Source organism: Oncorhynchus masou, chromosome 29, assembly GCF_036934945.1.
Source record: "Oncorhynchus masou masou isolate Uvic2021 chromosome 29, UVic_Omas_1.1, whole genome shotgun sequence".
In the NCBI taxonomy this organism is placed as follows: domain Eukaryota; kingdom Metazoa; phylum Chordata; class Actinopteri; order Salmoniformes; family Salmonidae; genus Oncorhynchus; species Oncorhynchus masou.
In genome coordinates, this window is record NC_088240.1 from 73,521,295 (window position 1) to 73,548,364 (window position 27,070).

The window sequence follows — 27,070 nt, forward strand, 5'->3', positions numbered from 1 at the left end:
GAACAGTCAGGTGGAACAGGTGGGAAAACCTCACGCCTCAGGGACAGTCGGATACACGCTTGTGTTTGCCATGTAGTGTACTGTACTCTATGTGGACCAGGCCTAAGCAAAAAAGTCTTTGCACAATGATTCCAGGGAAAGATGCAGTCATAATTCTTTGCAGAGTGGAAAATATGCCCAGACCCTACATTTGGTCCTCTGAAATGCCCTTGATGCCTATTTTTCTGGTTTCTTATCATGCTGTCCAATTGGAGTTCTGATGCTGGTCAGAACAATAACATCTTGTAACCTTGTGTTGCAATCCCACAAGCAGGGTGGAAAACCATGGTCAGACCGTTCTGTTTATATGCAGCTGAACGTGACCGCAAAACAATCAAAAACAAAACACTTGATTAACATTATGGATTCAGATCATATGTTTTATGGAGCCCTCTGTGACAAAAACATTTGTTTTATTAAGAAAGGAAGATAATTGTTTATTCATCTATACAAAGTAGCAGTAAGGACATGTGTTAAAATTGCTATTCCATTTCATAATTAGACACATTTAAAATGCCACTACATTTGAGGGTTGATGAATGTCACTTGAGGGAACTTTTCCGATGAGCAATAGTGCAAATGTTCATACAAGTTTATACGACTTTAAGCACTTTGTGACAACTGTTAATGTACAAAATGAATTTGTCATATCTAACCGAGGTTAAAGAAAAACACAACAAATGCTTATCAGAATCCAGCTTTATTGGTTGTGATATATTCAATCTGATTAAAGTGAAGGTTGTGTGAACTGCACAATAGCACAAGGCTGTAGGAGCCTGCAGTAGATATAAATATTACACAGGATGTTCTCAAGAAGGGAAGTGATGACACAGGCCAGGTCTGCAGTAGGTGTTGTGTGAAGGGAGCTGAGATGTGGACAGGATGTGGATTCTCTCCTGTAGAGGTCAGGGATTTTTGTCGACCTCCTTGATGTTTGGGCCAGAGGAGGAGACAGCTCCAGCGCCTCCAGGGAAGCCTCCAGGCATACCACCTGGCATACCTCCTGGCGGGCCTCCGGCACCCTGATACAGATTGGTAATGATGGGGTTACTTACACACCTTCTCCAGCTCCTTCTGCTGGTGCTCATACTCATCCTTCTCTGTCGTCTAGATAAAGACAAGGGGGTAGACAAGAGAGGAAGGGAGAGAGTATGAGAGGGTAAGAGACACAGGTGGTGAGCACAATATTCTATCTTATATGATTTATTTGTTTTAAACTTACTGTGAAGCCTACTTTTACCATGGGAGGAAATGCATCAATGTGAAACCATTGCTCACCACTAAGAACACGTCCTCCGGGCTGATCTTTTCCGTGAGCTTCTTGTCATCCACTGTGCTCTTCATGTTGAAAGCCAGGGACTCCAGCGAGTTCTTAGCTGTGACGTTCTCCTTCTGTGCCTCGTCCTCAGCCCTGTACTGGTCAGCCTCTTGCACCATGCGCTCAATGTCCTCCTTGGTCAGACGTCCTGGGGATAACAAGATACAGACACGTCATTATATAATTGTCCATATGTGACATATTCATTATCTCCTACTCTCTTCTGTTGTCTCTCTTTCTTTTTGAGACTCTTTTCTTTGAGGAAAGGGTTGGACATCGATAAGATCTTTGATTATGTCGTGAGGTTCAAGGTTAAGGAGGCATACCAGTGTCATTGGTGATGGTGATCTTGTTCTCCTTGCCGGTGCTCTTGTCCACCGCAGACACATTGAGGAGGCCGTTGGCGTCAAAGTCAAAGTTCACCTCGATCTGGGGGACGCCCCTGGGGGCAGGGGGGATTCCGGTGAGCTCAAACTTGCAGAGGATATTGTTGTCCTTGGTCATGGCTCTCTCCCCCTAATTCACCTGAGAAATAAATAATGGGAATGGATTAATACTAGATAGAATCATGGAGGGTATATGTGATCTGGCTACTTTACACATATGTAGGCAGCTGATAAAGACTCTGGTTTTCTGAGTATGTTGTGAAGGTCTGAGTCTGCTTGATGGGGATGGTGGTGTTTCTCTTGATGAGCACAGTCATGACCCCTCCCGCCATCTCAATACCAAGCATCTCAAGTCCAGCAGCAGCAGGTCCTGCACGTTCTCTGACTTGTCACCGGCCAAGATGGCAGTCTGCACAGCTGTGGAGGACAGAGAGGAGATGTTGGATGAAACATTGTATCACATACACTTGACACAGTGAAATATTCCTGCAACACACAGTGAGATACCTACAGGCGCCATAAGCCAGAACCTCATCAGGGATGATGCTCTTGTTGAGGTCTCGCCCATTGAATAAGTCCTGCAGAAGCTTCTAGATCTTGGGGATACGTGTGGAGCCTCCCACCAGGACGATGTCGTGTATCTGGGCCTTGTCCATTTTGGCATCCCTCATAGACTTCTCCATGGGTTCCAGGGTGCTGCGGAACAGGTCAACGTTGAGCTCCTCAAAGCGAGCCCCGGTAATGGAGGTGTAGATGTCGGCACCTTCATAGAAAGAGTCAATCTCGATGCTGGCCTGGGTACTGGAGGACAGGGTGCGCTTGGCCCGCTCACAGGCAGTGTGCAGGCGCCGCACCACCTCTTGTTGCCGCTGATGTCCTTCTTGAATTTACGCTTGAACTTGCTGATGAAGTGATTGGTGTCGCCGGCGGTGGACTTGACCTCAAAGATGCCATCCTCGATGGTCAGGATGGACACGTCTAAGGTGCCGGCACCCAGGTCGAAGAACAGGACTCTCGCGCTCACCGCCGACCTGATAAGAGAGAGCAATTAAGTCAGTAGGACTTTCAAAGGACTAATCAAGCAGACCTAGTGTGAGTTGTACAAACCAGTGTTTTTTGTTTGTTTTGTGGTTTCTGTACCTTCTTGTCCAGGCCACAGGTGATGGCTGCAGTGGTGGGCTCGTTGATGATACGCAGGACATTGAGTCCAGAGATCACTCCAGTATCTTTGGTTGCTTGGCGCAGGGAGTCGTTGAAGTAGGCAGGGACTGTGATGACAGCATTGTTCAGAGGGAAAAACAGAGGGAAAGAGGGAAAAACAGTATTAGTTAGGTCTAGTGTGTATCATCCCTAAATAGATTGTCAGTTGGAGTTATTAACATACAATGTATACCCATCCAATCTTTTCAAACCTACATGGGGTGCATGGAGTGGGTAGGGGCTAAGACTAGATTTGTAATTGAGGTGGTTTTTCCATTTGGTTAGTCAGACTCCCTACCTTGCCCAGTTAAGCTTCAGAATCTCCTTCATCTTGGTGAGCACCATGGAGGACACCTCCTCAGGGAAAAAGGTCTTCCTCTCTCCCTTGTACTCTACTTCCATCTTGGACTTGCCTGGACATTGGACAACATGTGTGTCCAGAAACAGAAAGTCATGCAATAGACAAATCATTCAAACAGGCTTGACAATAACTTTTGGCTTCATGCTACTTAAACACTGCTGAAACAATTTGGGATAAGCTTTATGCTAGTTCTTAATTCTCCAATAGCTGACATAAAGCATAATAGTGTCATTATGAGAGTGTGGTCATGTCCCTTGAATTGGACAGGAACTGGCAAGTCAAGCTGAAAAAGCAGAGCTGAATGCAACGCTTCTTAGAAAAGGAGTTAACTTGCTCAGTCAGTTGTGCAACGCTTCAAAGATTACCACACAAACCTCAGAACAACTGCTGCTCAATTCCACTGAAGCACTCCTCTTCCTTTCCTGTACAGAGACTAAGAGGAAGAGTACCATGTCTCTACAGAGTATATAACGACAGACAGACAGCAGACGGCTCACTGAGATTCCATCAGGTGACTCAGCCAGAGAAAGTTCCAGGCTCACGTAGTTTGTGTGCCCATTCAGTGCTAGCCAACTAACTTTATCTAGTATAGGAGTTAGCGGAATTGCTGTTAGACATTGCTGTTTGAAATTAGAAAAGGAAGACTATTGTATTTTCTCTGATTTATAAAAATAAATGTGAAACAAGTTTGTCCTGTCCACAGAGAAAGGAGGTTCTCAGGGCATGTTTAACTTGGTTCACATGGTCTGGGGGCTGTTCAGTGATATAAGCACTGTGAGAAGACTACAGATATCTCCTACCAGCAACCGGCCTGTGGATTCACATTCATTAGAAAAGCAGGAAAGCAAGCAGCAAAGCACATTCTAGTTTGTACAGTAAATGACATGCTGCAATGAATTGACAGTAATGAATTGACAGTATTTTTTAATAAATTAAGCATTTTTTATATAGTTGTCTGAACCTTTCACTGCATGCTCCATGAAAATACTACACTAACCATGAAAGCATTTCACCAAGGGCTTAAGTCAAGTAGGTCACACAAAGTCTATTCTTCAGACATGTATATGCACCTATAGTATTCCAGACAGTATTGGCACACTGTCTGGAAAGTGTGCCAATACTGTCTATCACAAAGTGTGCCAAACCCCTTTTGGACACATCATTGTCCTAGGTAGATCCCACAGCAATATTAATACTTAAACGTTAGTGGACAAGACATGTAAATAGTACACACTCCTCTCAGGAAATAAGTCCCTTGTTTTGAGTCCACCCCACAGTTACTACAGGTTGTAGCTGAATGTTCAAGAGGTTAAGTTAAGGACTGATCTGAGTTCAGGAGAAGAAGCTGCGGAGCTGGAACAAGAAGTGGTCTTCCTTGTTTTTACTTGTCCTGCAGCGGCCGTTCATATAGTCCCAAGCAGAGCGCTTGCAGCAGTTGTAGAAATGCTCCTCTGCTTTCTTCAGTGTGAGGTTCAGGTCCAGAGTTCCCTGCAAACTGCACATAGAGAATCACGGAGCGAAAGACTGATGAGTCTGGTTGTATTGCTTTGTAATGACAAGCCAAAATTTCAGAGGACGGACGGGCACGCGCGCGCGCGCACACCCACACACACGCACACACACACAAACCTATTGGTGAACTGGATGAGCTGCACGTGGTTCCTACAGCTTAGCAGGGCATCTCTGTTGTCCAATAATATGGTGGCACAGATTAAGAGTTCAAAGGTGAATTCCGTGTTGACGGCCTGTGCCTCAGACACTGGTTTATCCTCTGGAACCATCCCAGAACATCCGTTACAACACAAACAAACTACAAGAAGGACAACATACCATTGTTATAAGCAAATACAGAAGGACCAAAACGGGCTTCTGTAAATTCATATTACCAATTGTATGGACATATACACAACATGACATCTCATTCCAAAATCAGAGGTGGTCCCGTTCTGTGAGTTTGTGTGGCCTACCACTTCGTGGCTGAGCCGTTGTTGCTTCTACATATTTCCACTTCACAATATATAGTGTATTTGGAACCATAGGCTGTGCACTGTTTCTTATGTACTGTCACACATAGCCTGGGACTTGGAAGGATGGCCACAGGAGACTACCGTCTATCCTACACCGTGACTACAGTCTCACCTACAAGTGACTACCGCGCCTACCGTCTCACCTATACCGCGCCTACCGTCTCACCTACACCGCGCCTACCGTCTCACCTACACCGTGCCTACCGTCTCACCTTCAGTTGAAGTCGGAAGTTTACATACACTTAGGTTGGAGTCATTACAAATCGTTTTTCAACCACTCATCAAATCTCTTGTTCACAAACTATAGTTTGGGCAAGTTGGTTAGGACATCTACTTTGTGCATGACAAGTAATTTTTCCAACAATTGTTTACAGACAGATTATTTCACTTATATCTCATTGTATCACAATTCCAGTGGGTCAGAAGTTTACATACACTAAATTGACTACCTTTAAACAGCATAGAAAATTCCAGAAAATGATGTCATGGCTTTAGAAGCTTCTGATAGGCTAATTGACATAATTTGAGTCAATTTGAGGTGTAGCTGTGGATGTATTTCAAGGCCTACATTCAAACTCGGTGCCTCTTTGTTTAACATCATGGGAAAATCTAAAGAAATCAGCAAAGGCCTCAGAAAGGTTCATCCTTGGGAGCAATTTCCAAATGCTTGAAGGTACCACATTCATCTGTACAAACAATAGTATGCAAGTATAAACACCATGGGACCCCGCAGCCGTCATACCACTCAAGAAGGAGACTCGTTCTGTCTCCTAGAGATGAATGTACTTTGGTGCGAAAAGTACAAGTCAATCCCAGAACAACAGCAAAAGACCTTGTGAAGATGCTGGAGGAAACAGGTACAAAAGTATCTATATCGACATAACCAGAAAGGCAGCTCAGCAAGGAAGAAGCCACTGCTCCAAGCCGCCATAAAAAAGCCAGACTACGGTTTGCAACTGCACATGGGGACAAAGATCGGATTTTTAGAGAAATGTCCTCTGGTCTGATGAAACAAAAATTGAACTGTTTAGCCATAATGACCATCATTATGTTTGGAGGAAAAAGGGGGATTCTTGCAAGCCGAAGAACACTATCCCAACCTTGAAGCACGGGGGTGGCAGCATCATGTTGTGGTGGTGCTTTGATGCAGGAGGGACTGGTGCACTTCACAAAATAGATGGCATCATGAGGGAGGAAAAGTATGTGGATATATTGAAGCAACATCAAGACATCAGTCAGGAAGTTAAAGCTTGGTCGCAAATGGGTCTTCCAAATGGACAATGACCCCAAGCATACTTCCAAAGTTGTGGCAAAATGGCTTAAGGACAACAAAGTCAAGGTATTGGAGTGGCCATCACAAAGCCCTGACCTCAATCCCATAGAAGATTTGTGGGCAGAACTGAAAAAAGTGTGTGCGTGCAAGGAGGTCTATAAACCTGACTCAGTTACACCAGCTCAGTCAGGAGGAATGGGCCAAAATTCACCCAACTTATTGTGGGAAGGTTGTGGAAGGCTACCCGAAACTTTTGACCCAAATAAAACAATTTGAAGGCAACGCTACCAAAGACTAATTGAGTATGTACACTTTGACCCACTCAGAATGTGATGAAATAAATAAAAGCTGAAATAAATAATTCTCTCTACAATTATTCTGACATTTCACATTCCTAAAATAAAGTGGTGATCCTAACTGACCTAAGACAGGGAATTTTTACTAGGATTAAATGTCAGGAATTGTGAAAAACTGAGTTTAAATGTATGTAAACTTCTGACTTCCATCTCACCTAGACCGTGCCTACCGTCTCACCTAGACCGTGCCTACCGTCTCACCTCCACCGTGCCTACCGTCTCACCTAGACCGTGCCTACCGTCTTACCTCCACCGTGCCTACCGTCTCACCTAGACCGTGCCTACCGTCTCACCTCCACCGTGCCTACCGTTTCACCTAGACCGTGCCTACCGTCTCACCTAGACCGTGCCTACCGTCTCACCTAGACCGTGCCTACCGTCTCACCTCCACCGTGCCTACCGTCTCACCTAGACCGTGCCTACCGTCTCACCTCCACCGTGCCTACCGTCTCACCTAGACCGTGCCTACCGTCTCACCTAGACCGTGACTACCTTCTCACCTAGACCGTGACTACCTTCTCACCTAGACTGTGCCTGCGAGCGATCCTCTCCTGGTAGCGGGCGCGGTCCACCTGCTGGGAGATGAGCTCCAGGTGGTCACAGCTCAGGATCTCAAAGAGACGCAGGGCATCACAGTGCTCAAACTCTCTTTGGAAACCCAGCAGCAGCCATCTGGGAGAGGGGACACACAAGTGTAAGTATACGTATTTCATGCAAATACACCCCCTCAAATTGGTGAATTCTGCCATTTGAGCCACACCTGTTGCTGACAGGTGTATAAATCGAGCACACAGTTATGCAATCTCCATAGACAAATATTGGCAGTAGAATGGCCCGTACTTACGAGCTCACTGACTTCCAACGTGGCACCGTCATAGGATGCCACCTTTCCAACAAGTCAGTTCATCAAATTTATGCCCTGCTAGAGCTGCCCCAGTCAACTGTAAGTGCTGTTATTGTAAAGTGTAAACGTCTAGGTGCAACAATGGCTCAGCCGCAAAGTGGTAGGCCACACAAGCTCACAGAACGTGACCGCCGAGTGCTGAAGCGTGTAAAAACCGCCTGTCCCCAGTTGCAGCACTAACTACCGAGTTCCAAACTGCCTCTGAAAGCAATACATTTTATTTTTAAGCTTCATGAAATGGATTTCCATGGCCGAGCAGCTGCACACAAGTCTGAGATCACCATGCGCCATGCCAAGCACCGGCTGGAGTGGTGTAAAGCTCGCTGCCATTGGACTCTGGAGCAGTGGAAATGCGTTCTCTGGTGTGATGAATCATGCTTCACCATCTGGCAGTCCGACGACAGAATTTGGGTTTGGCGGATGCCAGGAGAACGCTACCTGCCCCAATGCACAGCGGGAACTGTAAAGTTTGGAAGCCCCCTTAGTTCCAATGAAGGGAAATCTTAAAACTACAGCATACAATAACATTCCAGATTATTTTGTGCTTCCAACTTTATGGAAAAAGTTTGGGGAAGGACCTTTCCTGTTTCTACATGACAATGCTCCTGTGCACAAAGCGAAGTCCATACAGAAATGGTCGAGATCGGTGTAGAAGAACTTGACTGGACTGCACAGAGCCCTGACCTCAACCCCATCAAACACCTTTGGGATGAATTGGAATGCCAACTGCGAGCCAGGCCTAATTGCCCAACATCAGTGCCCGACCTCACTAATGGAAGCAAGTACCGGCAGCAATGTTCCAACATCTAGTGGAAAGCCTTCCCAGAAAAGTGGAGTCTGTTATAGCAGCAAAGGGGGGGGACCAACTCCATATTAAAGCTCATGATTTTAGAATGTGATGTTCGACGAGTAGGGGTCCACATACTTGTGTAGTGTATGTACTGCAAACACATGTAGATGCAGTATATGCGTGTGTGTTGTGTTGTGTACCTGTGACAGAAGGTGAAACTCTCCATGCTATCTGTGATCAGGTGGGTGTGGAGCTGAGGGTCCAACTCCTTCAGCAGTGCTGCCTCCAGCTCCGAGTGACAACAATCAAAACGTAAATAACATTACCTTATTATCAAGTCTACCATATTATTACACGTGTACAGAGAAGACAAAAAATGTATTAAAACTAACACCAAACCTATCTTCCTGTGCAGGCCGTCAGCACGGAAGTCCTTGGAGAACTTCTCCATGTAGCAGGAGAAGCTCCAGTAGGTGTCCACCTCAGAGTCCAGCACCTCCAGGAATCGGCTACAAAGGTCATTCATCCCTTGGGTATAGCTTACCTCTGACCCCCAGCACATCAGCATGACACACACAGTATGAGGAAAGTAAGTAAATACAGTTACTTTAGCTTACTACTAAGACTAAGGCGATAATTTGAACATATATGCGTGTACATTTCTCATAAGTTCTGAATTTACTTCCATGGCAGATCGGGGTGGAAACGTACACGCACATTTGTCAAGTTAGGATTGTGTGACATTTTACTCCGCCAACATATTTCGCCATTAGAGGGCTATCTAACGACACTCTCTTTCAGTGGTTGGGTGACAACTGGCTCATGACTTTGATGACCTATATACAGTATTTGCAGCACTAAAAACTGAGATAGGCAGGATCAAAGATAAACAGAGAGAGAGAAAAGAAAGAAAAAAATGACAGAAGAGAAAGAGAGACATTAGGAGAGAGATTACCTGGGTGAAAAGCAGCATATGTGATGAGAATATCCCTCAACACCAGCAGATTGCCCAAGCCTTCACCCCTGTAAAAGCAAACAAACCAAAAACACTAGGGTTGCAAAGGGGGAGAAAGTTACCGGTAACATTACCAGTACACTACTAGAATATTGGACACTTTCTAGGATCTTTGGTAATTTTCGTAGCATGTAACAGATAAAATAAGATGTTTTAAAATGTGACAAAGCTGTTAAACATAATCCTTAATATGACACATTCATTTTTGAATAAAGTTGGTGTTTAATATGAGTGTTTCAGCATAGAAAAGATATTCCATCTTTTTTTATACGCTTTTCTTTATTTGACTATGGGTATGTCAATGTCTTTGTTGTAAACGTTTTGGGGCTGAACTGGTGGCAGTTGTGAAAGGTAAACATTTGGAAGAGTTGCAGAGGTAATTGCAAACAATTTCATTATATTTCCTCTGTTTTTTCATTATGTAGGTCTATCCACTCGAACAGGGTTTCCAGGTCTTTTTCTTTGCAACCACACCATGTAAAAACAGTGATGTAATAAAAGGCCAATGTTTACTTTTTTAATTGGGTCTATGGCAGTCTATTACAAATCAGTTTGACAGTACTTCAATCTAAAGGAAGTATGGTTTGAGGTGACTGAAATGCATCAGAAAGGTATTGGGAAGTTCAGAAGATCATCAGGCAATCATTTACATGGTATTCTGTGTAGAAAAGCTCATAATTGATGATATTCTATTCACCCAGTCTGATTTAGAGCCTGGTCTTGTCCACTCTGTTCTAATGAGTCCCGCGCAGCTTGAAGGAAACAGAAGACACATACGTATTCCTTATCTTTCAGTGAAGGGGTCATAATATTTTGTAGCTTAAACCGTAAAAAAAATTGAGACACATTTGTAGGAAGAAAACAGAAACTGCTCTGTTTATTACAACCGTATCTAGCGGCTACTGGAAGTTACTGACAGAACCCCGGTTCTATGAACCAAGAGCAATTATTGATTTATTTTTATTTCAGTCGCAATCCCTAGTTTGGGAAACGCTGCACTAGAGCTCCAGGAAGGACAGCCTCTCCCTGACCTCATCACTCCGGTTCTGAGCCTGCATCTGGACCCTGTCCTGCCTCACATCGTAGTACCGCACCGCTGCCACCAACTCAGCTAGAAACACACACAGGGATGGAGGAAGAGAATGGGAGGCAGGTGAGCGTGAGTGAAGGAAGCAACTTTACAGGAGGAAACCAGGGAGAATTTACAAAATTGGTTGAGCTCAGATTCCAGCATAAAGTTGATGAGTCTAGAATGAGGTGCTGAACAACAATAGATAGAAAGAGAGAGGAGTATAAGTTGATCTACATCCGGGCCCTACCATCGGTGCCATTTATACGCAGTCGGACGGCGGCAGGAAAAAGCTGCTGCCACTTCCTCTTCATGGATTGGTAGCAGACGTTGAGCTGCCCCTGCAGTAGGGGGCGCTCCAGAGAGGTGGAGCTGCAGGGGTACACCCCGAACAGGAAACGCCACACCTGGCCACGCTCCGAAGGGGACACACCACCTAGACACATACAGCACAGGTTGAGACCAGATACTTTACAATGGCTTCTTTCCTCCTGTGTGTTCCTTTTCCTCACTGATGGGAAACAACTGGACAGGTGAGAGATGCAATGACATGTCCACTTGGTGTTCTGGACTGGTAGGTCTCTCTTTAGCTTTTCAACAGAATCGACTCAGGTTATAATGGTGAGACAAGGACTTTTGCATCATTTCACAGGAATGTGAAGACAAGAACTAAAATATAAAAGATAAGCTATTGGATCAATTGGCCTCTGACTAGATATATATATATATATAAAAAAAATGTAATTTAAGCTTTATTTAACTAGGCAAGTCAGTTAAGAACAAATTCTAATTTACAATGAAACCCTAACTATGCTGGGCCAATTGTGCGCTGCCCTATGGAACTTCCAAACACGGACGGTTGTGATACAGCCTGGAATCGAACAGCGTCTGTAGTGACGCCTCTAGCACTGAGATGCAGTGCCTTAGACCTCTACGCCACGCGGGAGATAAAGTGGCTAATTTATTCCTTCTAGCTAATTTATCCCTAAACAAACTAGGCTTTTCAAGGAATGAGTGGCTTATAATGGTTAGTGTGCAAAACAAGTCTTGATCCCCAGCGTGGAGACCTTTAGCCCCCTTCTTAGAGCTCTGACAGTGATCATTATATAATGTTTTTGCACCATAGTCAATGCAGCTAATGATATCGCACCAGAGGAGAGAAGGAATGTGCATCGATGAAGGGGGGGGGGATTTTTTCCCCATGTTCCTGGTTACATTTTCTGATAAACCCAGTCACAGTAGTAACCCCTCTGTAGTAGTATACCATGTACCTAGCTCACAGAGCTCTACCTTGCGTGCAATGGAAGACTCATGACTCATGATTTTCAGCACAATGAAGCCCTAGGGGTTCCTAAGTCAGTGGGGGGGTTCAGTGTTTACAGTCAACACGATGCACCCTGAGTCCTACATCTTGGTCATATACTGTAGCCGTTTCCCCTAACCACTGGTACATGGTCAGATATTTTGTCATCCCTAAATGGTTAAGGTTATGATTGGTAGTTGGATAATCTGATCCTAGATCTGATGTTAAGGTCTATTTCACCTTGAGCTTGAAAACATGTGAGTGAAGGCCCTGAGTGTACCGGTGACTGTAACTTACACACTGATGCAGATAGAAGTTAGAAAGTATACTGTCCCCAGCTATTCACCCATTAAGCTCAGGATCAGCTGTGTGTGGACTGTTGATGTCATACCCACAAACCATGATTGATGGATTTCATGTGAATAATGATTTTTCCTCCTTCTGAACATAATCTGTCAGATCACACCAACGTCTTGACTGGTAACTGTAAAACCAAACCATTGTCTGTTTCTAAAAGTCATTTTGGGAGTCTTTGCTTGAGGGGTCTCAGTGAGGTTTGATTACATGGCTTTCTAGAGAATGGTTGAACTGTAGTGCAGTCAGCTAGCTCCCCAGGAAAACATCACTTGACATCCTCTTGACTTGTAGATAGTGATAGAGCAATACCAAATATGGGAAACCCAGCACTGGGAAACAATTTAACTTTACTTAATTTAAACTTTATGATAGGCTCCAACATACTGGCCCATAATGTTTAAATATGAAATCATTGTCAATCAATTAATATGTTGAATTATGAATAGCTGAATTGGCAGTGATTTATGCCCATCAATTTCTCTTTAGGATATCGTATCCCATCCTTACCATTCTTGAAAATGTGCATCCGTAGCCTGGACTCGTCCACTCTCCCTTCTACGTCCATAACGCCAGGTAACCCGAGAGGTGTCGTGGAAGGAGCAGGAGCGTTTACCAATGGTACTTGGTACAACTGCTGGTTGCCAAACTCCGCCGTGACATGATTGGCAGGTGAACTTCTTTCCGTTGTTCCATTATTGCCCTTTGTTTTAATAAGGGGAGTCCCACATACCCCGAGTTCTTTGGCGGTACTTTCACGACCGGGAATATCGAGTGCAGGTGAGTGCGGTAGCCCGTTCTCATGTCGAGTGTCCATGATGTATATTCTCACTCACGACACGAAGTGTAAAACACAAACATTCCTCCCCGTGAAATCGGTTTGAGTGCCCGCTACATTTGTTTGTTGCAAAATAAAAATTTGCGTTTTACGTTCCTTTCACTTTTATGTTTATGCTGCGCTCCGATTTTAAATGGAATATGCTTCAATACACAGGAATTGGGACATTTTCCTGTTCAGGCAGGAATCCATGATGTGTAAGACTTCTATGCTCTACCCACTTTAAACCTCACGACCAAAGATCTTCCTGTGAGTCAGTCATATGACTGAACCTTACTGTTTTGTGTGTGAGGCCTACATTCGGGTTTTTATGTCGGGTTGAAAGCCGCAATTCTTCCACTACATGAGCATTTTAACGCTACCTAGTGGTTTTTACGAGATAACTATTCTACTGTATAGGGCTAGGCTACACATGGTCAATCTGGCATAAGCGTTTGAAAGTGAAACGCCTTTATTCATATTCTTGGCATTTTATGATGGACTAGGCCTACAGCTAACTAGTCTACTGCTCTTTTATCACCCTACACCCAAATATTTACATTTCCTCCCACACTATGAATGGAAGTGGTCTGTGAAATGCAAATTCAGTGCAATACTAAAAGTACAAACTAATGACTAACATAATGACCATACAATATGTTGGGCTTTTTTCCATTAATGAATTGAATAGTTAATAAATTTAACATTTTTTTATTTAACCTTTAAATTGTCCAAATTACATCTTTAAGAACTGATTGTGAGGCCTCCAAGCACTATGATGACCAACAGCTTCACTGCCAGAAAAGCATAAAAATAAAAGAGTTGCATCTCTGAAGTATTCTCCTCTTCTGCACCTTAAGAACAAAATCATATTGAAAACATTAACTACAAAGGAAAGGACAACTGTCATCTGTATGATAACTTGATACATTTTTGAGCAATACAATAGCAAGGGAATAAATGTGATATTTTTTTAACCTAATATATGCATTTTCTTTGTTGTGTTACCTGGGATAACTGAGGTAAATATTAACCCATAAGGTGTGTGTGTAGCCTCGCTGATGAGGAGTCTTGTCCCATTGCCATGGTACTGCTTGTCCTTCCCATTGACGCAGCATTGCAGAGTGCAGAAGTAGTAGCCTATGTCATTCAGCTCTAACCAGATCATCTGGATGCTTGTATCTGTTGTGTTCAGGTCGTAGGTTTTCTGAAACCTCCCCTTGAATCGGGGAAAGTCACCCATCTCCCTCCACACCTTCCTCTGGCCATGTGTGGCCGTGTTGATGTACCACTCTGCCCTGCAGCCAGTGATCAGCTCCCCGCTGTCCGACAGGACACGGCATCCCATGGAGACTTTCTGGCCCAGTGTGCTGGTCACCACAGGGTCCTGGTCCACCCATACACGACAGAAAGCCTGATGAGGGACTGGACAACAGAATAGACAAATGTTCTCGTTATGGTATAATTAAGCAATAAGGACCAAGGGGGTGTGGTATATGGCCAATATGCCATGGCTGTTCTTACGCAGACGCAACGCGGAGTGCCTGGACACAGCCCCCTTAGCCGTGGTATATTGGCCATATATCACAAACCCCTGAGGTGCCTTATTGCTGTTATAAACTGGTTACCAACTTAATTAGAGCAGGAAAAATACATGTTTTATCATACCCGTGGTATACGGTCTGATACACCACGGCTGTCAGCCAATCAGCATTCAGGTCTTGAACAACCCATTTTGTAAATAACTATATTTCTGTCAAGAGGATGACTTTCTTTGCCATCAAGACACAAGAGAGTATACAATAGTGAAACTAGATGCACCTGTTTAGATCTCTCCTATAGTTAACATTGGGGTTTGTGTCTGCCAACTGCACAAAACTAAATTAAAACCCAAACAAGATAAAACCATTACCTTTGAGAATGATGATCACAATTAGGACAATGTGAAAGGTAGTCATTCCTTACAGCAACCAGAAGAGCCAAATAATTAGCATGTTGTATTATACCTAAAGTCAGATTTTATGGGTTGAATAGTGGAAGAATTTCATCCAGACAAGAGATTCAAAGAAGAAATTGACTACATTTGTCATTAAAGTCTTACCTTATGCCCCCAAATAGTACCGCAACAATTACAGTGACCAACTTTACTTCCTTAAGTTCATTTCCTGTTGCTCTAGCTACACTGTTGAAGAAAAAAAATATATATATATAGATGAGTCAAACCCACTGTGGTTTCCAATGTAGGTTTGTGTGAGCAAATGTCAGTTGGATGTGGATATCAGAAATATTTAATGTTTAAATCATTGACCTTGCAAAGGCCTAAAGAATAAAAAGTGGTTTTGTTTTTCTACTTTAAAAGTTCCAGAGAGGGGTGAGAGAAAGACAGCGGTGACAGAGAGGGGTGAGAGAAAGACAGAGGGGTGAGAGAAAGACAGGGGTGACAGAGAGGGGTGAGAGAAAGACAGGGGTGACAGAGAGGGGTGAGAGAAAGATGGAGAGGGGTGAGAGAAAGACAGAAGGGTGAAAGACAAGAGAGGTGAGAGAAAGACAGAGGGGTGAGAGAAAGACAGAGAGGGGTGAGAGAAAGACAGAGAGGGGTGAGAGAAAGACAGAGGGGTGAGAGAGACAGAGAGGGGTGAGAGAAAGACAGAGAGGGGTGAGAGAAAGACAGAAGGGTGAAAGACAAGAGAGGTGAGAGAAAGACAGAGGGGTGAGAGAAAGACAGAGAGGGGTGAGAGAAAGACAGAGAGGGGTGAGAGAAAGACAGAGGGGTGAGAGAGACAGAGAGGGGTGAGAGAAAGACAGAGAGGGGTGAGAGAAAGACAGAGAGGGGTGAGAGAAAGACAGAGAGGGGTGAGCGATAAAGAGGTGAGAGAAAGACAGAGGCATGAGAGATCGAGACAGGGATGAGAGAAAGGCAGAAAGATTATATGAGAAATGTTTTCTGCGTTCCTGATCATGCATCAGTTACACTCATACTCATTACCCCACAATCCCCACCCCGTGGCAGCCCCTCTCTAACATAATACCTTGCTAACAGAGCTCTACCTTGTGTGCAATGGAAGCCTCATGACTCTCAGCTTTTCAGCATGACAAAATCTCTTCGACAACCACAGGTTAGAGATGATTGTGTTTACAGTCCAAAACTGTATACCCTGGGTCATATCTCTCTTTCTCATATCTCCCTTACTGATAGAGTGAGAGAGAGAAAAACATCTGGGTCCTTGACAGTTGTGGGAATGTACATTTTTAGTTACCCATGTGTTCTGGGATCGAAGCCATAAGTTTCCTGACCGGTAAAATGTTATGTTTTTTAATCATTCTGAGAACAGATGTGACAATTTAGCCTGTTCAAGGAATGTTCATTTTTAGGGTACAGGGAGGTTCTGAGAACATTTCATTATGGAACCCTGAAAGTTTTCCGGGGACATTTTATTAACATTCTGAGATCAAAAATGATAGGCTATTTGAAGGTAATTAAATAACATTCTGAGAACATGTTTCAATAACACTGTTGGCTTAGTTTGGGTTAACTGTTTTGAACCCATGGAAATTCATTTGTTGGGGCATTTTTATTGTTGTGCCAAGGCATCGTTGAGATTCAAACCTATGATCTTCTGTTGCCTATTCATGGATTAGTCCACTGCGCCAACAGGATGTACAAACAGGCCCACTTTAAAAAAATGCATTGTGGTTTTTATGGAAAGTTATCTTAATGTTCTGAGGACATGACGTTAAATAGAACCATGAGAAAACCTGCAGAAAACATGCTGAAGTACTGAAATTTCCACCTAAGAAACATACGGTTCTCAAAACGTAATGTGCCATCTGGGTATCCTGCACCGTTCCCAGAATGTTGTGTTCAAAATAACCATAGGACAACCACACTCTCACCAAGCTCTAAGAAGGGGCGGCAGGCAGCCTAGTGGTTAGAGCGTTGGACTAGTAACCGAAAGGTTGCAAGATCAAATCCCCATGCTGACAAGGTCAAATCTGTCATTCTGCCCCTAAACAAGGGTAGTTAACCTACTGTTCCTAGGCTGTCATTGAAAATAATCATTTGTTCTTAACTGACTTGCCTAGTTAAATAAAGGTAAAATAAGAAACATATGGTTCTCAGAACATTATGTGCTAGCTGTGTCTCAAGTAATTAGCCAACTTTCAGTTTTCACATTTACACTAAACTTCCTCAATTTTTTTGTTCAACCATTGTTAAGTAACAGGAAATATACATGCAATACTTTTGACACCACTCTCGTTATAACTGCTTGTCACTCATTTTATTGAAAGCAGTTGGCTTTTAAGACATGTGCGGTGCCATGGTCACTGCTGGTGTTTTGCTTGGACCTGTAGCCTCCTGTTTTGGCACCTCTTTTCACAACACAGTGAGTATCCTCTGTAGCTTTGAGTTTTTATTTTGTTATTGCTGTTGTTTTATTTTGTTGTTGCTGAACCAACATTATTTCTTAGTGCTTTACAGTCTGTGCTATGCTTGTTGGTCAGTGGTAATGTTGTATTTGGTTTGACACAATTATGATGGGAGCGCCATCTAACACCAGGTATCTTTAACACAACGTAAACAATGTTAGGAATCTGGTGCGTCATCAGTTAGAATTAACTTTCAAATCTCTCTGTTGGACCAGATGAGCCCATTGATGTGGATTGTGATGATGCTCATTTTGTCTCAGGCCTCTGGCACTAGTGGTATGTGATTCATTTTTATGTCAATATGCACTCAGTGTTTTCTTATGTTATGTCTAAACAACATGAACTGAATAATACTTTTGTTGTTAATTCAAACACAGGTGTGGTTTGGAAAGCTGATTACCCGAAAGTTGTTTTTACCAAATTGGGAGAAGATGTGACCATACCATGCAATGTTACCTATCCCCCGTCCCAATCTAAAGAGCCTATCCAAGCCTACTGGAAACGCTGGGGAAATACTAAACTAAACATCAATGATAACGACAAGAATGAATTCCTCTATCACCCCAACAACACATTCGTCATCAAGAGTTTTCAAACCAGGACCAACCTGACAGGAAATATCACACAGGGAAACTGCTCCCTGAAGATCAATATAATTCAACATGGCGACATTAGGCACTTCTACTACTTGAGAATTTCCACTGGAGCCGACAACTTCAGTTTTAAAAAAGAACTTGTCTCCATTCAAATATCTGGTAAGCAGTAGAGGAGAGTATGCAATGTAAAGTGCCTTTGTTCAGTGCAGTGTGTCATTCCTTTGATTTGGAGGAAACTAATCCCTACTGTATTTTGTCCATTCAGGAACCTCTGGGACTATTTCAACCATACTAAAGGACATGTCAAACACAGGTGAAATACTCAGCTTAGAATTTTCACGTACACACCGAATTTAAAATGTTGCTCTGAATCAGATATTGGTTTACTTTAGAAATGACTAGTGAACCTGACACAGTTGATAACAGCAATAACAATGTCTTTGTCTTCTCAGTTGATTCCACAACTACAGTCCCACTAGCCACCACAGAATGTAAGTAGACTCTAGTAGACACTGCCATATCTACAACCTGAATTCAAAATGGATTCAATATTTTTTTTCTCTCACCTATTTACACCACAGAAGGTTGGTGGCACCTTAATTTGGGAGGACAGGCTCGTGGTAATGACTGAAGCAGAATTAGTGGAATGGTATCAAATACATCAAACACATGGTTTACATGTGTTTGATGCCATTCCATTTACTCCGTTCCAGCCATTATAATGAGCCGTCCTCCCCTCAGCAGCCTCCACTGATCTACATAAAATATCCCATAGTGAGAAAGATAAAACATGTTTTTAGAAACTATTGAAAATTAAATAATGAAATGGCTTATTTACGTAAGTATATCACAACCCTGAGTCAAAACATGTTATAATCAGCTTTGGCAGTGATTACAGCTGTGAGTCTTCCTGGGTAAGTCTCTAAGAGCTTTGCACACTTGATTTGTACAATATTTGCACATAGTTTTTTTTAATTCTTCAAGCTCTGTCAAGTTGGTTGTTGATCATTGCTCTTAAAGCTAGGTGGCACTATTTTTATTTTTGGAAAAATAACGTTCCCAAAGTAAACGGCCTATTTCTCAGCACCAGATGCTAGAATATGCATATAATTGACAGCTTAGGATAGAAAACACTCTAAAGTTTCCAAAACTGTAAAAATATTGTCTGTGAGTATAACATAACTGATATTGCAGGCGAAAGCCTGAGAAAAATCCAATCAGTAAGTGACTCTTATTTTGAAACTCTGTGTTCCTATGCATCCCCATTACCATTGAAAGGGACAACTAGATTCATTTTTCTATGACTTCCCTAAGGTGTCTACAGCCTTTAGACATAGTTTCAGGCCTTTATTTTGAAGAATGAGCGTGAACGCCACATTACGTAAGTGGATAGGTGGGGGCTCTCAGAGTGATTTTTGCGCAAAAGAGAGAGGCGGCCATTGTTCCTCCCGGTCCTAGTGAAAAGCCAACTGTCCCGGTTGATATATTATCGAATAGATATTTGAAAAACACCTTGAGGATTGATTATAACAAACGTTTGCCATGTTTCTGTCGATATTATGGATATAATTTGAAATTTTTGTCCGCGTTGTCGTGACCGCTATTTCCGGTGGATTCCTGGGCATAACGCACCAAACTAACGGAGGTATTTGGATATAAGAGCGTCTGCTAAATGACTTAAATGTAATGTAAAATGTAATAAAATATATCTTTATGGAAAAAAAGGAACATTTGCTGTCTAACTGGGAGTCTTGTGAGTGAAAACATCCGAAGATCATCAAAGGTAAACGGTTAATTTGATTGCTTTTCTGATTTTCGTGACCAAGCTTCCTGATGCTAAGTGTACATAATGCTATGTTAGGCTATCGATAAACTTACACAAACGTTTGTATAGATTTCGCTGTAAAGCATAATTTCAAAATCTGAGACGACAGGGTGATTAACAAAAGGGTAAGCTGTGTTTCGCTATATTTCACTTGTGATTTCATGAATATGAATATTTTCTAGTAATATATTTTTGCTGTTGCGCTATGCTATTCAGCGTTGCTGATGACACATATACTGGATCCGGGATGGGTAGTTCTAAGAGGTTTTTAACAGACATTTTCAAGTCTTGCCATAGATTTTGGTAAGCAACTCCAGTGTAGATTTGGCCTTGTGTTTTAGGTTATTGTCCTGCTGAAAGGTGCATTTGTCTTCCCGTGTCTGTTGGAAAGCAGACTGAACCAGGATTTCTTCTAGGATTTTGCCTGTGCTTATCTCCATTCCATTTTTGTTTTGACTCCATAGTCATTGCTGATGACAAGTATACCCATAGCATGATGCATCCACCACCATGCTTGAACGTATGAAGAGTGGTACTCAGAGATGTGTTAGATTTGCCCCAAACATAATGTTTTGTATTCGGGACATAAATGTAACGAAAATAATAATAATTTGCCAACAGGATGCATGCTTTGGAATATTTGTATTCCGTACATACTCCATTCTTTTCACTCTGTCAGTTAGGTTAGTAGTGTGGAGTAACTACAATGTTGTTGATCCATCCTCAGTTTTCTCATATCACAATCATTAAATTCTGTAATTGAAATCACTGTGTGGCCCATACATTTTCCATAGGCTTGAGGTCAGGGTTTTGTGATGGCCACTCCAATACCTTGACTTTGTTGTCCTTAATCCATTTTGCCACAACTTTGGAAGTATGCTTGGGGTCATTGTCCATTTGGAAGACCCATTTGCAACCAAGCTTTAACTTCCGGACTGATGTCTTGAGATGTTGCTTCAATATATCAACATAATTGTCCTGCCTCATGATGCCATCTATTTTGTGAAGTGCACCAGTCCCTCCTGCAGCAAAGCACCCCCACAACATGATGCTGCCACCCCCGTGCTTCACGGTTGGGATGGTGTTCTTTGGCTTGCAAGCCTCCCCCTTTTTCTCCAAACATAACAATGGTCATTATGGCCAAACAGTTCTATTTTTGTTTCATCAGACCAGAGGACATTTCTCCAAAAAGTACGTTCTTTGTCCCAGTGTGCATTTTCAAACCGTAGTCTGGCTTTTTTATGGCAGTTTTGGAGCAGTGGCTTCTTCCTTGCCGAGCTGCCTTTCAGGTTATGTCGATATAGGACTCGGTTTTACAGTGGATATAGATACTTTTGCTTTTGTTTCCTCCAGCATCTTCACAAGGTCCTTTGCTGTTGTTCTGGGACTGATTTGCACTTTTTGCACCAAAGTACGTTTTATCTCTAGGAGACAGAACGCGTCTCCTTCCTGAGCAGTATCACGGCTGCGTGGTCCCATGGTATTTATACTTGCGTACTATTGTTTGTACCTTCAGGCGTTTGGAAATTGCTCCCAAGGATGAACCAGACTTGGAGCTCTACAATTTTTTTTCTGAGGTTTTGGGTGATTTCTTTTGATTTTCCCATGATGTCAAGCAAAGAGTCACTGAGTTTGAAGGTTTGGCCTTGAAATACATCCACAGGTACACATATGTATATGTAATGTAATGTACACCTCCAATTGCTCAAATGATGTCAGTTAGCCTATCAGAAGCTTCTAAAGCCATGACATAATTTTCTGGAATTTTCCAAGCTGTTTAAATGCACAGTCAACTTTGTGTGTGTAAACTTCTCACCCACTGGAATTGTGATACAGTGAGTTGTAAGTGAAATAATCTGTCTGTAAACAATTGTTGGAAAAATTACTTGTGTCGTGCACAATGTAGATGTCCTGACCGACTTGCCAAAACTATAGTTTGTTAACAAGGAATGTATGGAGTGGTTGAAAAACAAGTTTTAATGACTGCAACCTAAGTGTATTCCTCAGTCCTAATCAGAATGTTTTTCACAGACGCGCTATCCACGGCCACATATATTGCCACCGTCCCAGTGGTTGCAGTTCTACTGGTTGCTGTATTGGGGATTGTTTGGTTCTTCAAGTACAGGAAAAGGTGGGTCCAGTTGATGGGTGTCCCCAGAGGGATGCACTCCAGCTTGACTGACATTGATCCATTTCTATAGCAACATCTTGTCCTCTGCCTTATATTAGTCACTGCAGATACATTTTAAATAGATTTTTCTCACATTCACTAAAATAACTGAATTGATTTAATAGGTCCAGAGGTGTCACTAAGCAAGAGTCTGGATATTATGCTAATTTCACCATGACAACTCCAACGACCAAACCTGAAAGGTATGCTTAAAACTATGAAACATCCTTCAGTAAATTGCTAGTTTGACATATTTTGTTTTTTCTTCTGAACATTACTCTAAAATGTGTTCTTTGAGTTGACCTACAGTGTCAGTGAGATACTTGTCTTCCCCTATCTCCACAGAGTCAAAACTACAAAGAAGAAAGATGACACCCAAGTTCCTCCTCCAAAGGTCATTGATGAGCCCGTCTATGGCAACGTCCAGGTACATTACAGCACCCTGAGCAGATCTGTTTTAAACTGACACTACTCTTTATAGTGATATCAACAGACTAAATGTACTAAGTCATCATCTTTGGACATTATGGTCTTTACCCACTGGGCACACACTGGTTGACTCAACGTTGTTTCCATGTCATTTCAATGACATGACATTGAAGCAACGTGAAATAGACGTTGAGTTGACATCTATGGCCAGTGGGTACTATATATGTTTACCATGTAGTGTTGTGCGCACAGCTTGATGATAGGGAAAGGGTTAACTTCCCTGCCTGATTTCTCCATTTCTCTTTACAGGGTCCAGACGATCCGATGGACAGTATGGATCAAATGGACAGTGTATATGCAAATGTGGATCATGCAAAACAGTGATGAAGCTGCATCTCAGATATCAGCACTGCTTAATGATGCTTGTTGAATGTGTGTGTGTTTTTTTATCTTGATTGTTTTCTTGTCAAAAGGCAGTTTACAGTGTCAGCCCTCATTTCTAGTATCCTGTTTGACTTTCACTTGGTTAGACAATAATATGTGCAGTTTGTTTGTTAAATGTAATATACATAATTCAGTATGTAACTATTTTTTAAAGGACTGGCTTTCAAATAAACATACTGAGATGATATGCTACCGGTTGTTTGATTCAATCTATGTCAAAACATTTCACAAAAGCAGCTCTCACAGTCCTATATTGAAAAGCATTCACAACTCAATGTAACATTTGTGCTGAGTTGGACAGAAACAATATATTGCCAGAATTTTTTTTTTTAGACAAAGGCTTTCTGGGTAGTCATGAGTGAGGGAAGTCATACACACGAGAATCACTTGTCAAAGTGAATACATTTTTAGAGTTTTGATTAGAGTTTTAAGTTTTATATGTTGCGTATGTGAACAAAAAGTATATAATAAGAAACTTTGCAGACAATAACTGCCACTGTTAGCTTTTTTTCAGAGGGGATGCAGATATAGGCAAAGTCTCAGGGTAAGAGTGGGTGAAACTCTGGCATATTACTGGACATGAACTAAGGAAACACAGAAAAGGTACCTCTGCGTTCTTATTTTTTCGGTTCAAGTTCATACATTGTCTTCTGTTTTTGAGAGCGAATGAGAGCTTTTCCAATTGCTTTGGTTTTAGGATTTCATCTCTGGCATCGGTTTTAACACGTTCCCTCTTTTTTCTTCCACAGTCACCTGTGATGGAGATCAAACTGCTGTTACTGCCCCCTTTGGATGAATTGCGTGCCCATAGTAAACTGAAACAAAATCTGTCCAAAATTGCTAATATATGCATATAATAATTATTATTGGATAGAAAACACTCTAAAGCTTCTAAAACCGTTTGAATTATGTCTGTAAGTATAGCAGAACTCACAGGGCAGGCAATCTCCCAAACTAGTTTTGGCATCCAGAAAGTAGGGCCAACTTTGACGTCATCGCCCCCACCCTTCCAAACCAGCTATGGATCTGTAAACACTTTCTATGTCTTCCACTAGATGTCCTCATTCAGTAGAGCATTTAATTGTGCAAATCCCGCGAGCTTTGACCCTTTGGGAGGCAAAATAGTGGGTGTAGCGAGAAAATACATGCGCGTTAGAGCGCGAATTGTACACAGTCATTCCTCCGTTCCAGATTGTCTGAGAATAATTGCTTTTGTCCGGTTGAATCGCCAATTGTTTTGTACGTTTATAACTTCCTAAAGCTTGATTCTGCACATTGTTTGACCAGTTAAGTCGACATATAATATGTACTTTTGAAGTTTTGATGCGCAACTGTTCGGGACCAGAAGTCATTTTGGATGCATTTCAGCTGAAACGGGTAGCATATGCTACTATAACTACACACAAACTGAAACAAAACGATGTATTGGGTAAGTATGACTCCTTCCACTACATTCTGATCGAAGACCATCAAAGGTAAGGGAAAATTTATGTTGTAATTTTGCATTTCTGTTGACTCCAACATAGAGGAGAAATATTGCTTACGTCTGAGCGCCGCCTCAGATTATTGAATAGTGAGCGATTTCTTTAACTTTAAAAATAAATGTGACAAAGCGGTTGCATTAAGAAGCAGTGTATCTTTCTAACTATATGTAGAACATGTATATTTAGTCAAAGTTTATGATGTGTATTTTTGTTATCTGGCGGAACTATCTATAATTTCTCCGGACATTTTTGAGGATTTTCTGAACATGGCGTCAATGTAAACGTAGATTTATGGATATAAATTGCATATTATTGAAAAAAACAAATGTACTGTGTAACATGTCCTATTACTGTCATCTGATGAAGATTTTCAAAAGGTTAGTGAATTATTTTTCTTTTAATCCTGTGTTTGTGATTGCATCTTTTGTTCGACAAAATGGCTGCATATCGTCTGTGTCTTTGTGTTGGTTTGACATATTGCTATGTTTTCGCCGTAAAACATTTTGGAAATCTGACTCGCTGGGTAGATGAACAAGGTGTTTATCTTTCATTTGAGCTATTGGACTTGTTAATGTGTGGAGGTTAAATATTTCTAAGAATATTTTTGCATTCTGTGCGCCACCTTTTGAGATGAGCGGGGGGAGGTGTGGTGCCCTTGGGGAACCTGTACCGTGAACAAGATAAAACCTCTTAAGGATCGGACTCTTTTTTTCAATTTTTATCTAAAATTACGTTCCCAAATCTAACTGCCTGTAGCTCAGGACCTGAAGCAAGGATATGCATATTATTGATACTGTTTGAAAGGAAACACTTTGAAGTTTGTGGAAATGTAAAATTAATGTAGGAGAATATAACATGTTAGATCTGGTAAAAGACAATATTATCATTATTATTATTTATTTATTCATCATCTTTGAAATGCAAGCAAAAGGCCAGACTGTATTATTCCAGCTTCGGCACAATTTTGGCCACTAAATGGCAGCAGTGTATGTGCAAAGTTTTAGACTGATCCAATTAACCATCGCATTTCTGTTCAAAATGTTTTCAATGTTTTCAAGTTCATAACTGTGCACTCTCCTCAAACAATAGCATGGTATTCTGTGCAGTTAGATGAACAAGAATTTAAGCTTTCTGCCCATATCAGATATGTCTGTCCTTGTCACACTCTGATCTTTTCACCTGGCCTTGTGCCCGTCTCCACCCCACTCCATGTGTCACCCATCTTCCCTGCTCTCCCCTTTGTTTTTACACCTATGTTGTCTGTCTGTTTGTGCCAGTTCGCCTTGTTTGCCAAGTCAACCAGCATTTTTCTCTGAGCTCCTGTTTTTCCCATTCTGTGTTTTTCTCATCCTCATGGTTCTGACCCTTGTCTGTCCTGACTTTGCACACGCCTGCCTGAACATTCTGCCTGACCCTGAGCCTGCCTGCCGCCCTGTACCATTTTGGACACTGACCTGGTTAGGAACTCTTGCCTGTTCCCAACCTTCCTTTTGCCTGAACCTTGGACTATAATAAATGTCACAGCTCAAACCATCTGCCTCCCGTGTCTTCATCTGGGTCTTGCCTTGTGTCGTTATAGTCCTGGGAAATGTACTTGTTGCTTACAACTTCATGCTTACAATCACATTAGCGCACGTTAGCTCAACCGCCCCGGGGGGGGGGGGGGGGGGATTTCCTGATAATATTACAGCAGTCATGTTTGTGCAAGCGGTCTATGTACACTAGGAAGAATTTATTTTAACTCTTGATTGACTTGAGGCCAATGACTGCTCCAGTAATCCATGGGGTCCAGTCTCAGGTCAGCAGACGTCCCATGTATCCTGTACATTCAGGTACCCTCCCACATGGACACACATCACAGACTATGGAGGCTTCTGATAAACCCTCTCCTGGTGGGAGAAGGTCAACTGAATCTACAACCTGCAGGAGAACACCAGGTGGCCCCAGAGTTTGCACCCAGATCCTGGGAGACCTGAACAAGGGAAACTGCATCCTGAGTATTGATAATGTTCAGCGCGATGACGTCAGTCCTGAAACAGAATGGTAAAACATGCCAGAGTACAACCAGTTCTCCTATGTTAGTAACATGGTTTGCATCAATGTGAAAGCTGGGTTGGCCTATGTTAATTTGGTTGAGGATTTTTTGGCTATCTATATCCTGTTGAATTGTTGAACGTGGCTTATTAAATGTGCCTTTCAAAAGACCATATATCAGTCTTTCCCTCAGGGGAATAGGGTTTGGCATGGGTCCTCAGATCATCAAAAGGTTCTACAGCTGCACCATCGAGAGCATCCTGACTGGTTGCATCACTGCCTGGTATGGCAACAGCTCGGCCTCCGACCGCAACGCACTACAGAGGGTAGTGCAAACAGCCCAGTACATCACTTCCTACCATCCAGGACCTCTATAACAGGCAATGTCAGAGCAAGACCCTAAAGATTGTCAAAGACTCCATCCACCCTAGTCATAGACTGTTCTCTC

General features: G+C 42.4%; 1 protein-coding gene and 1 pseudogene across 1 annotated transcript; one reads left to right on the forward strand and one right to left on the reverse strand.

Annotated features, from left to right (window-relative positions):
- Positions 1 to 730: 730 nt before the first annotated feature.
- Positions 731 to 3,345, reverse strand: LOC135519737 (heat shock cognate 71 kDa protein-like; annotated as a pseudogene).
- A 14,142-nt stretch (positions 3,346 to 17,487) lies between these two features.
- Positions 17,488 to 23,296, forward strand: LOC135520486 (uncharacterized). Its single transcript, XM_064946085.1, has 9 exons — positions 17,488 to 17,597; positions 17,856 to 17,916; positions 18,018 to 18,395; positions 18,502 to 18,549; positions 18,689 to 18,727; positions 22,093 to 22,192; positions 22,357 to 22,434; positions 22,577 to 22,658; positions 22,970 to 23,296. Exons 1-9 carry the CDS (start codon positions 17,520 to 17,522, stop codon positions 23,042 to 23,044), a joined length of 939 nt encoding a protein of 312 aa, XP_064802157.1. The 5' UTR covers positions 17,488 to 17,519; the 3' UTR covers positions 23,045 to 23,296.
- Positions 23,297 to 27,070: the final 3,774 nt, after the last annotated feature.